This window comes from Kogia breviceps, chromosome 2 (genome assembly GCF_026419965.1).
Source record: "Kogia breviceps isolate mKogBre1 chromosome 2, mKogBre1 haplotype 1, whole genome shotgun sequence".
NCBI classification, from domain to species: domain Eukaryota; kingdom Metazoa; phylum Chordata; class Mammalia; order Artiodactyla; family Physeteridae; genus Kogia; species Kogia breviceps.
Window position 1 is genome coordinate 31,770,806 of NC_081311.1, and position 12,323 is coordinate 31,783,128.

At 50.1% G+C, this 12,323-nt stretch overlaps 1 protein-coding gene across 1 annotated transcript in view; it reads left to right on the forward strand.

The window, feature by feature from the left end:
• Positions 1–12,323, forward strand: part of TLL2 (tolloid like 2) — a 137,119-nt gene that overhangs the window by 117,340 nt on the left and 7,456 nt on the right. Inside the window, exons 14-18 of the mRNA XM_059054488.2 lie at positions 5,640–5,765; positions 6,540–6,700; positions 7,355–7,535; positions 9,183–9,308; positions 11,540–11,667. Of these exons, the coding sequence (XP_058910471.1) occupies positions 5,640–5,765; positions 6,540–6,700; positions 7,355–7,535; positions 9,183–9,308; positions 11,540–11,667 (722 nt within the window). The remainder of the gene's footprint in view (positions 1–5,639; positions 5,766–6,539; positions 6,701–7,354; positions 7,536–9,182; positions 9,309–11,539; positions 11,668–12,323) is intronic.

The window sequence follows — 12,323 nt, forward strand, 5'->3', positions numbered from 1 at the left end:
TTCTCGAGGTCAGATTCCCTTGCCTTTTCCAGCTTGTAGGGGAGGCACCTGCACTCCTTGGCTGGTGGTGCCCTTCGGTCTTCAAGCAGCAAGGGCAGCTGAGACCTTCTTGGGCTGCATCCCAGACCTCTGCCTCCATCATCAGGTTTCCTTTTCTGACCCTGACTCTCGTCCTCCCACTTTCAGTTGTAAGGACCCGTGTGGTTACAGTGGGCCCACCCAGACGATCCAGGATAATCTTCCATTTCAAGAACCTGAAATCACATCTAATCACATCTGCAAAGTCCTTTTTGCCACGTAAGGGTAAGGTGACATTCCCAGGTTCCAGGACTATGATGTGGACAACTTCGGGAGACCTCATTTTACTTACCACGTCACAAATAATCGTGAGGTTTTATTCTAATTCTGTTTATCCTAATTCTCCTTCCCTGACTTCCACCCCCAGGTCCATAAATTAGGAGTCGGGGCTTCTTTCCAGTAAGAGAACTGGTAACCAGTTGGCACTGCCCCCCCCACATCTCATTCCTGGTTCTGCTGACCATCAGCATTGCCATTTTTGAGAGGACCAGCTAAAACTGGAGATTAGGGTTTCCAGATTGAATAAATTTTTAAAAAATGTTTGCCCAGTTAAATTCAAAGTTCAGATAAAGAATGATCTTTTAGTATATGTACGTCCCCAATATTGCATACTGTACTAAGAAATAATTGTTCATCTGAAATTCAACTTTAATGGAGACTTCTGCTTTTTTTGTGGTAAGCCTGCTGGAGATGCCAGTCCGTGCAGTGGAGGCGAGTGTTTCTCTCTGTGACGCTAAACCGGTTTGTAAGGGACTGAGTCTAGAGCCTTGGCCTGCTCTAAGCAACCATGATAACTAGCTCCGTTTTAGTGGTTAGAAAATGCCATCTTCTCCCTCTTCTACCTTTAACGTTATTCAGCAGTCATCAAACTGTGTCTCAGGGGCTGTGGGGCAGAGGAGAACATGGTCCTTGTCTTTAAGAGCTCAAGGTGACAAAGGAGACCTGTGAGCCAGTGGGCAGTGATATTGTGTGAAGCGTTGACATCTGAGGAGGGTCTCACTCAGCACGGGGGTGGGGTCAGCACCCAGCCTAGATATTCAAGGACATGTCAGTTGGCAAACCGCTTTTTAGATGCCTGTAAAGGTGTTAATTGAAGCCCATCTACACTAACTTAGTGCACAGGCCCAGCTTGACATCTTTTTTATGTCAAGAAGGACTGTAGAGAGCCACATTTAGAAGAGAAGAACTATATAGCATTGACCTTGACCCTGGATCTTAAAAGAGGAGTTAGGTCTGGTGGAAGCCTCTTTGGGACCTATTAAAGGAGAAAGAAAAGACATCTATCGAGTATGCCAGAAGCTGTACCAGCTACCTCACTTGGTCTTCAGAACAACCCCTTGCTTGGCATTATTACCCCCATTTTAAAATTGAGGAAACTGAAGTTCTAAGGTGGCCGAGCTAGAAGTAGGCCCTGCATGTGTAGGACTTCACTGCTCACTCTCTTTCTTCTACAGAGACCTGAAAGCCAGAGGAAAGTAAAGTGAAGGGATTTGAATATTTGATTCGATTCTGACATTCGTCACCCTTCTGCCGTGGGAGTATAGGGCGGAGGGCCCTGCATTTAGCCTCTGCAGTTCGGGGTCTAGCCCTGCCCACACACTTCTTACCAGCTCACTCTCTCAGGCAGGTCACTTTTCCTTTCTGAGACTTGATCCTACCTGCTTTGTCCTCCGCCGTATTCACAGCGCCAGACGCACAGTGGGCTCAATAAATACTTACAGGGCGGTGGATGAATGAATAAGGCTCAGATTCTCATTTGTGGATTGGGCTTCTCTCTCCCTGCTCTGCCTGCCTTTCAGGGTTCCCACGCGGATGAATGAGGCCAGAGACCACAGCGCAGAGCAGCGCTGTCCAACAGAAATAGGAGGCAAGTCACAAGTGCAAGCCATGAATGTAACTTTAAACTTTCCAGCAGCCACCTTACAAAAAAAAAGAAGGAGAAGAAGAGAAAGAAAGAGGCAAAATTAGTTTTAATGCTATATTTTATTTAATCCGATATATCAAAAATACTATCATTTTAATATGTAATCCATATACACAATATTAATGAGAGATTTTATGGCTTTTTTTCCCCCACACTAAGTCTTGGAAATCCAGTGTGTTTTACACTCACAGCACGTCTGAATTGAGAATAGCTGCATTTCAAGTGTTCAGTAGTCACATGGGATCTAGCACAGGTTAGCCCAGGTCTAGAGCCCCGACGCAGCCAGTTCTTTGTCAGCCTTTTTCCAGCAAGGCTGTCAGTAGGATGTCCTGTGAGCACACAGGGGCCAGTGCGTGTGTCAGGACTTCTCCAGTGAAAGAAAGTGGAAGAGTAACTACAAAGGCCACGCAGAAGAGTTGGACCAGCCAAAGAAGCTCTTGCCTTGGTGCCAGTTGGCAGGAGTCTCTGCCCCAGGGCCCAGCTGGCATGTGGCTCTGTCCAGGGTGCCAGTTGGCCTCTGCATCCCTCTCCTGGTGCCAGAGGGAAGTCCCTCTCAGAGCCTGCTGGCCAGGCAGCAGGCAAAGCACCTCACATCTCTGCTTACCTGGGGAGATGGCAAGTGCATTTTCGGGTTGACAGGGCCATGTTGGTGCCACACTCCCCACATAAAGAACGGGAGGGTTTCCCACCTTGATCTCCATGCTCGACAGTCCCAGTGCTGATGGCCCACCATGGGATCTGCGATGTGGGGGACTGGCTCCCTTCAAGGTACTTCAAAAGCTTAGGGATGTGCCTTGCCTTCCCTTTCCTTAACTCTCTCTGAAACAATGTTTGGGATCCTACCTGAGTCATCTCATTATCTAACCTCAGAATGGTTCCTTCTTTCACTGGTACTACTTGGAGAAGGCAAAAAAAAAAAAGCCAGTCAGCAAAGCTGATCCCTGATTCAGCGTCTTCTCCCACCCCCACGCTCTCCCAGATTTTTCTGGGGTGCTTGGCCTTGGTCACTGTAGCCCAGAGCAAGCATGAGCCTGTGGGCTTGAAGCAGATGATACTTCATTCTAGTGTGGAGGTGATGCAGAGGACACCCAGGCTGGCTCCCCCTGAGAGCAGGGCCCCTGGTTCACTTCCACACCATACACCCGAGCTGGAGCAGGGGTGGAAATGGCCAAACATCTCACTGCTCCTTCTGGAGAGAGCTCAGGTGTACACGTATACCTTTTATCCATCTTCCTGGGCCAAACACCCTACCCTTCTCGTCTTTGGAGGAAATATACTCCCTTTGCTTTAGGTGCAAATCCAATCCACCAGCCTCTCTCCCTCCACATGGCTAAGATGGTGCCAGGAGACTTATCAGTGGTCCTCCTTTTCTTGCCTATGACAGCATCTTCTGGCATCAGTCTCCCCCAACCACCCAGCTTGGCCCTTTGTTTAACTTGCTCTGTGTTGATGGGCTCTTTCCATGGTTCCTTTCCGCCCTCCCGCCAGTTTCTTGACTCTGCTGTGCTGCCTTCCTGCCCATCTAGTCTTCCCTCATTGGCCCATCCTTGATGCTTTTTCCTTCTTTCTGTTCCTTCCTTGTCTCTCTCTCCCCTCCCCAGGCCTACTCTACTTTTCCCTGATTCAGGGATGCCAGGTAACCTTATCCTTTTCACTACTCCCATCATTGTGTTTCTCCATCCACTGGAATTTCAAAAGCAACCCTGCTCTTTTCTAGAGCAATAGCTAATGTGTAATGAGTGTCTATATGCTGGGTACTTCACAGGCCTCATTTTCAATCACCACAACCCTAAAAGCAGATATTATTCTCATCTTAAAAGTGGAGGAAGGCTCAGAAAGGTCAAATCATCCAGTTTATTGAAGGAAGATCCCCTGGTGAATCCAACCCAGGTCTGTCTGGCTCACTCTAAAGACTGGACTTTTTCTGTTCCTCATTGTTATTGATTCTCCTCCTTTTATACTTTTTATCGAATGTCAAAGAAAGTACTTTGCCTACTGTAAAGTAGTAAATAATTGCAGGATTGTTACTACTTTAGCGAACTTAATACTTATACTTATTTGAAGCTATGGACAACTTCAACTCCTTGTCTAGAGCGTGTCTCCTAAACCCAGTCTCCCCTACTGACCAACTTATTTAAGCTTTTGTTGAGCCCAAGAACACATCACTCTAGAGTTACCTAAGTTTACTCCTCACTATATGAAATGATGGGATATTTACAAACTATCCTGCACCCAGTGATGAGCCACCAGGTTGATGAGTATTTTGTGCATCATGGATCAGGGAGATTGGAAGGAAATGTGCTTATTTGAGTTGAAGTTTATTTGAGTTGGAAAGAGGAGATATGGTGGTTGAAAGGTTTGCATTTTCTGCTGGACCATTGGGTTGGAAGTTGCAAGGAGTCAGAGTTATTAACAATTCAAATTTCAAAGGACAAGAAATACCTTTAAAAACAGTAAGATTCCCATCTCTAGGTGTTTTCCAGCAGGGTCTGAAAAGCCACCTACCAGAAATGGATCCTTGCTGAGGTGGCAGGACTGGGGATCTTTTCAAGTCTTTACCAACTTGAAAATGTCCTCATTTATTTTATGTGTAATGCGAGGTCTCTCGAGATTTCGTGAATTCTGTCCTTGCTCTGTTCTTACCTTCCCTGGCGTTAGGAACCAACACTTCCACCCACTCTCCAAACCTTTCTTCTTCCTAGGTTGGGCTTTTGTTGTTGTTGTTTGAAGATGTCTCTGTGTCTAGTTGTCCTTTCATTAGACTCTGCAGCTCTGTTAGGCTACAACCTGCAGGCTCTTTAGGGATAAATGTACCACAACTTGGCAGCAGAAAAGAATGATTTTTTTCCTTTTACTTCTGATACTCTTCTTGGAGAAGCCCAATGGACTGGGTTTTTCTTTTCTTTAGTGGTGCATGGTCTGACATGTCCGGGGAGATTCTCCAATGAGTCCCACGTTCTCCCTCTGGACAGTGTCCTGCTCGCTGCTATTTAATTGCCCCAGACACATCATTGGACACTTGTCGGTGCCGAATCCCTTGTAACTCCCCTGCTAACTCAGTCTCTCTGCGGCCTCTTCCCGTAGTTTCTCCTAGAGGCATCGGCTCACCTAAGAGCCAGCGTCTTCTGTAACCTTGAAGATCACCTCTTCAGATTAGTGATAAAAAATGCTAAATCACAGCTTCTGGTTCTATCGCTGGAGAATACTTATACATCTTCATCTAGGAATGTGTCCCTTTGTCCTTACCCTTTGCTTAGTGTCCTGAGACGTTCCGCATTTCTGGGGGATCCCCAGTTTTACGGCATTGAAATTGATCGTCTTTGGTATGAAAGCTTGGAGATTTTCTAAGATCGCAAATACTGCTGACTGAACCCTGCGAAGAATGAAGTTATACCAGCCCGGTCTCCTCTCAGAGGAGCCCTGCTTCTGGCTAACAAGTTAGTCTTGTGTGTTGTCAAGATCCCACTCGCCGCTGTGGCTGCTGCTGGTTTCTGAGACGTGGACAGGGGACTCCTTGGAAGGTGGTCACCAGGAGTCGCTCTTTCTCTTAGAGGGAATCCCGGGATGTGCAAAGCGACGGGGAACAGACCCGGCAGCTTTGTGCTGACTTAACCATGGTCACCTTCCTCCCCAACAGAGGTGGACGAATGTTCCTGGCCAGATCACGGCGGGTGTGAACAGCGCTGTGTGAACACTCCAGGCAGCTACAAGTGTGTGTGTGATCCTGGCTACGAGCTGGCCTCTGACAAGAAGGCGTGCGAAGGTTGGTGTTGGACCTGCCAAGCTGGAGTGAGAGGGGATGGGGGACAAGTCTTAGGAGAAGGGGGGCAGATGAAGGTGGGACAGCTGCTTGGCTGTGAAGTAACAATGGACAGCTGTGGGGCTGAGCCACCTCCTTCCTGGAGGGAAAAGCAACTCGATGAAGCCACCAATGTGAGATGACTTTACCGGACTCCACCCCAGCAACAGTGCAGGTGGAACCATGGTTCATTTTCTTCTGTGACTGGGTGAAATTCATATAATTATTAAGGTAGCAAACAAAAGCAGAGACTAAGTATGAGCACTTCGGTGTGACTCAACGAATAGCGTATTGCGTTCATTCCATTGCTACCTGGCTGGTGGTGTTTTCCTTGCCCACCTGAATGACTCTGCTTGTTCATGGAAGCCAGGGACATTGCATAGCTTGGTGCAAACATTTCTAAATCTTGAAACTCTGGGCAGCTACAAGCGTGTGTGTGATCCTTGGTCCAAGCCATGTGAAGTCCCCAGCTATGCCACTGAGTGAGAGGTAAGCACAAACGCATCGTCTTTTTTTTAAAAAAGCTGTAGACTTGTCCTCCACTCCATCCCTCCAAATCCTCAGTTGAAACAGACTAGAAGAAAGGAGGCTGAATTAATCAGTTCAGATGGTCTCTTTGTTGTTGTTATTGTTGTTGTTATAAAGAACAGCAGGGCTTATTGCTGCTTGGGGGAAATTGCAGTCACTTGGAAATAAAACCAGATGAATCTTGCTTTCCCCCCCCTCCCTCCCGTGCAGTGGCCTGTGGAGGTTTCATTACCAAGCTGAATGGAACCATCACCAGTCCTGGGTGGCCAAAGGAGTATCCTACAAACAAAAACTGTGTCTGGCAAGTGGTGGCCCCCGCTCAGTACCGGATCTCCCTTCAGTTTGAAGTGTTTGAACTGGAAGGCAATGATGTATGTTTCTGCACTCCAATTGACTGGGGATCGTGTTGGGATGTGGCCCAGGGCTGAAAACTGGCGAGGGGCTCAGCAGGCGGGGAGGTGGCCTCCCAGGGTTGTGGGATTGTAGCTGGGCGGAATCTGGGGGCTGTTTGGTGAGGCAGTTTCAGCGGCACACCCTCTGCAGATGGAGGGCTTTGGTCCTCTCGTCACTGATAAATCCGAGGAGAATCAGGACAAGAGAGGAGGAGGCGGGTCTTGGGGGCGGGGGGTGCGAGGTGGTCAGGACAGGTACGTCCCCTGGGGTAGGAGTCTGGGGCTTAGCGTCCAGCTGGGAGGAATGGAGGCGGTGAGATGCAGCTGGGGAACAGGGTGGCATAAACAGCCCATTCCCTCCCTTGGGCGGTGGTCATGGGATGATCAAGTCAGCCAGCAGAGACCCAGGCAGAGCCCTACAGCTGGACAGCTAGTCAGGCGTGCCCCCCTGTCTGCACCTTGGGCTGGAGGGATCCCAGTAAGAGTCAAGAGGACCCTCCCGCTGGGTCTGACAGAGCTCGACTGCCCACCTGGTAGGGTGCAGCTCTGAGGAAGGCAGCCCTGCCATGCGCCAGGGTCTGCGGCAGGGACTTGAGGGCACCGGGCGGCTCCCCCCATGGCTCCCCCTTGCAGGTGTGTAAGTACGACTTCGTGGAGGTGCGCAGCGGCCTGTCCCCTGACGCCGGGCTGCACGGCAAGTTCTGTGGCTCCGAGACGCCCGAGGTCATCACCTCGCAGAGCAACAACATGCGCGTGGAGTTCAAGTCCGACAACACGGTCTCCAAACGCGGCTTCAGGGCCCACTTCTTCTCAGGTGTGCGGGTCTGGGGGCAAGACCACAGGCTGAGGGCAACACGGCTTTGTGGGCTCCCAGCCTCGGGGCACCCGCCCGCCCCTCTCTGCCCGCTGCCCCGGCCCTCACAGTGTCTCTGCCTCGGTCCGGGTTTTATAGCGTGGTGGCTATGTTATTGCAGGGCTACCAAAACAAACGACCACAAACCAGGTGGCTCAAAACAACAAAAAATGTCTCTCACAGCTCTGGAGGCCAGAGTTCTGGAGCCGAGGTGTGCGCACGGCTGTACTCCCCCAGAGGGCTTGGGGAGGAGCCTTCCTTGCCTCTTTCTAGCCTGTGGTTCCAGAACTGAAGTGTTGGGTGGTCTTCATCTCTTTTTTTTTTTGTGGTACGCGGGCCCCTCACTGTTGTGGCCTCTCCCTTTGCGGAGCACCGGCTCCGGACGCGCAGGCTCAGCGGCCATGGGTCACGGGCCTAGCTGCTCCGCGGCATGTGGGATCTTCCCAGCCCGGGGCACGAACCCATGTCCCCTGCATTGGCAGGCAGACTCTCAACCACTGCGCCACCAGGGAAGCCCATCTCTTTATTTTTTACGGGCTCTTTAAGGATTCTTAGTTGTCCTCATAGAATCAGAGGGCAAAACTAAAGCACCAAGTGTTCAGTGACACATTACCTGCAGTGGGCAGAGGGTACAGAGAGGAGGGAGATGTCCCTGACCCTTGAAGTTATCCTGTTGGGAGCGCCGGGGATGGAGGTTGGTCCTCGGTTAACAGGGAAGGAAGCTGGCTTAGGAGAGGACTGCATACTGTGCCAGCTTGAGCTACAAGATCCATAACGACAACAGCAGCTAACATCTGAGTCCATCCATAATAATAAATAAAAACTAACACTGACTTGGTGCTCGACGTTGTTCTAAGTGCTTTCCCTGTACTAATTCGTTTCCTCCTCTCAACAATCCAGTGAGGTAAGGACACCCTAATGGACTTCACTTTACAGGTAAGGCAACTGAGGCACAGGAGTCAAGGGCTCTCCAAGGTCACAACAGCTGGAAGTGGAGGAGCAGGGCTGGCACTGGGCCGCCTGGCCCAAGGCTCGCACGCTTACCTGCTCCACAGGCAGTAGGAGGCGTGGGACCATGGAGTAACAGCCCAGGCCTCTGGTCACACAGACTGCTTGCTCACTGAGTAACCTTGGGCACGTTAACGTTCTCAGCCTCAGTTTTCCTACCTGTAAAATGGGGGCATAGGCACCTCCCTCCTAAAGTTGTGTGAGCATTAACTTAGATAATACAGAGGGTATAATAGAGTGATTAGTGTCCATCACAGGGTAAATACTCAGTGCACGGTGGTTATTTTTATTATTGTTAATATTATTATTAATACTAGCCTATCCTTTAAGGAGCTCCTTGGTTTGGGTGGGGAGCAGGAGGGGCGAACCTATACTTTAATGTATATTAAAGTGCTTTAGGAGCATGTGGAATTCAATATACACCAGGGCCACGTAGTATCCAAGGAATGCTGCCCCACCCTCGGCCCCGTGGAAGGATAATCAGAGTTGGGACAATCAGGGAGGCTCCCTGGTGGAGGCTCCTTTTGAGCTGGGTTCTGGGCTGTGAGGGACGTTCCCAAGTTAGCGGTTCCTCTTAGGAGGGTCCGTTGATCTCCGCAGACAAGGACGAGTGCGCCAAGGACAACGGCGGGTGCCAGCACGAATGTGTCAACACCTTCGGGAGCTACCTGTGCAGGTGCAGGAACGGCTACCGGCTCCATGAGAACCGGCAGGACTGCAAAGAGGGTGAGGCTGGACCGTGGCCGGGGTGGAGGGAGCGGGGAGGCTCGCCTTGGCTGCCCGAATGTGCACATGCGGAAGAGTGAGAGCGTGGGGTGCTTCTTCCAGGTCTAGCAAGCCCCGAACTGAGGCTCAGCTTCTGCCTTCCTCCTCCCACCTTCTTGCTCAAGAGTGATTTTCGCCAGGGCAGTCACTCCTTCAGGAAGCTTGTAGGGGCCCTTGAGTGTTCTCCTACAGTTATTATTGCAAAGGGGTTAAACGCCAGGCTCCAGAATCAGACCACCTAGGTTTAAATCTTGGCTCTGCTACTTACCGGCTGTGTGACCTTGGGCGATTTAGTTAACCTCTCTGAGCTTCAGTGTCCTCTTCTGTTTCAAATGGACTAAACATACCTCCTTCTTAAAGTTTTTGTGAGGGTTAAACGAGAGCATGCTTAGAAAGTATTTCAGACAGGCTGACACATATTAAGCACTTGAGATGTCGATAGATACCAGCCATCTATGTCATAATCATATTTACCATTTGCAGGTCTAATAGTAAAATAGAATTGGGGGAAGACTTTGTCCCTGCTGCTTTCACTACTGGGAGTCCTTCAGAGCCAGACGGCTTTTCGCGTCCAGTCACTCTGGGAAAGGCCTTCCCATGTGCTTACCCCATCCTGCAAAGGGAGTTTGAGCATCTCGATGAACACACAGGCCTCCAGGCCGTGTCCCCACCACAGAGCCCTGCACGCTCATCAGGGTGAGGGACGATGTGAAGTCCTCACACCCCTGTTCTGGGATAAATATTTTCGGAATTAGGAGATACTGGCTGGGGCGCCACAGAGACTGGTCAGGGCCTCCCCGGAAGGTTAAAGAATGAGCTTAGGGCTTCCCTGGTGGCGCAGTGGTTGAGAGTCCGCCTGCCGATGCAGGGGACGCGGGTTCGTGCCCCGGTCCGGGAAGATCCCACGTGCCGCGGAGCGGCTGGGCCCGTGAGCCATGGCCACTGAGCATGCGCGTCCGGAGCCTGTGCTCCGCGACGGGAGAGGCCACAACAGTGGAGGCCCGCATACCACAAAAAAAAAAAAAAAAAAAAAGAATGAGCTTAGACATCTTCAGAAGCCCACCCTCAAGCCCAGTGCTGTGACCCGGACACAGGAGGTCACAGGTTGGGTTGAGAGGTAGGAAGAACTTGGAAGGAACTGTCATTCTGGAACTTAAGAAAAACTTTGTCTAGCCCCTGTGGTGTGGGGGCGGCCAGGAGGGATATAACGCCGCTAAGCTCCTATCAGGTGATATACATTCCCGCAGGGTGGCAGGGAGTGCGGCAGCGAACATCCCACATCAGTGCTGCTGCCGCCGTTGGCGCCCGTTCTCTGTGGGGCCGCGCAGCAGAGGCAGCAATGAGGGGGAACCTCTGTGCAGCCGCCTCTCCCTCTTACCCACCCTCAACCTCCAGCTGCCTCAGCCTGAAGCCACAGGGCAGAGACAGCAGTGATACCTCCTCAGCGCCCTCTATTTCCTAATCAGCAAGAGCAAAGGCAGGCCTGGCTCTACCCCCGACCAACAGGTCACTTGCCATCTCTCAGCTTATTTTCTCAATTAGAAGGTGGGAAGGATTAAATGAAAGGATGCAATCAAAGTGCTCAAAACAGATAGAGACAAATTCTAGCTATTGGCCAAAATGCTACTTACTAAGCAAGTCGTGGGACCGCTCTTTGCAAATAGCATGGTAACCAGGCCAGCATCTGTAGCCTCCAATTGAAATTGCTTTGGAAACTGAAAGACAGAAGGCACAGTGACGGAGATCTTTGTTAGCACTTACTGAGCATTTCACATGCATTATCTCATTTAATCCATGCATCCCCGCTACAATGTTGGCACCCCTTTTACCAAAAAGGACATCAAGCCTCAGAGTCCCACAGCTTGTAGGTTATGGTATCAGGACTTGAACTGAGGGCCACCTGACCCCAGGGCCTGTGGTCTCAGCCACTAACTCTACCATATTTCCAGAGACAATCACAATGAGAATAGCGATAGTAAGAAAGGTGAGCTGGCTCCAGGAAGGCAGCAAAGCCAAATAAATCAGCAGATCTCTGAGCTGGGGGACCCTTTATTCAGGCCAAACCCTGCCCTCACATATTATGACCATGTGACAAGAGGTCAGGGAGGAGACTATTCCGGAATGCCTCTTCTGCTGCCCACAAATGAATTACCTCTCTCTCTCTCTTCTGTGTCCCTCCCTGTCACCCCCAGCTGGCTGTGTGCACAAGATCAGCAGTGCAGAGGGGACCCTGGTGAGCCCCAACTGGCCTGACAAGTACCCAAGCCGGAGGGAGTGTACCTGGAACATCTCTTCAACTGCGGGCCACAGAGTGAAACTTGTGAGTTATTTTCAAAGTTTATGGACAACACGGACTTCGCTATCAGGCTGACACGGGTCTCAGCCTCTGCTCTGCCTCTTCCCAGCTCTGCAACTTGGGGAGGTTACTCAACATTTTCAGGACTCAGTTTTGTTATCTGGAACATGGAGCTGCTAATGAAACCTACCTCTCCGGGCTGTTGTGCAGATTAAAAGAGAGGAGGCACCCGAAGCCCTCCACCCAGGGTGGTGGGTGAGAAAAGCTCTGTAAATAGCACCTGTTCACAGTGGTGTCAATATGACCTGGCACCCGTCACACAGGTCTGAAGCGCCGTTTGAGATTCAATAGTTTCCAGTTACAATATTTTCCAAAAAAAAAACCCCAAACAAACAAAACCAAGAAACATTCTCAAGGTTAAAAAAAAAAATGTAGTCAGTCAGAGGGTTGGAAAGTGGAAATCAAGTTTCCAGACCCCCATGCTCACTCTAGGAATGAGTTCTCTGAAGATTTTCTTGTGAATTCTTGCAGAAATTTCTGTGTGTGTATGCACAGGAAAAAATATATATCCTTTTGCTTCCTCACGTTTCTCAAGTGGATTCTATTATTCATATTCTTCTACAACTTACATTTTTTCCAGTTAACAATAGGAGGTTAAGTTATGTATGCTAATTCTCTCT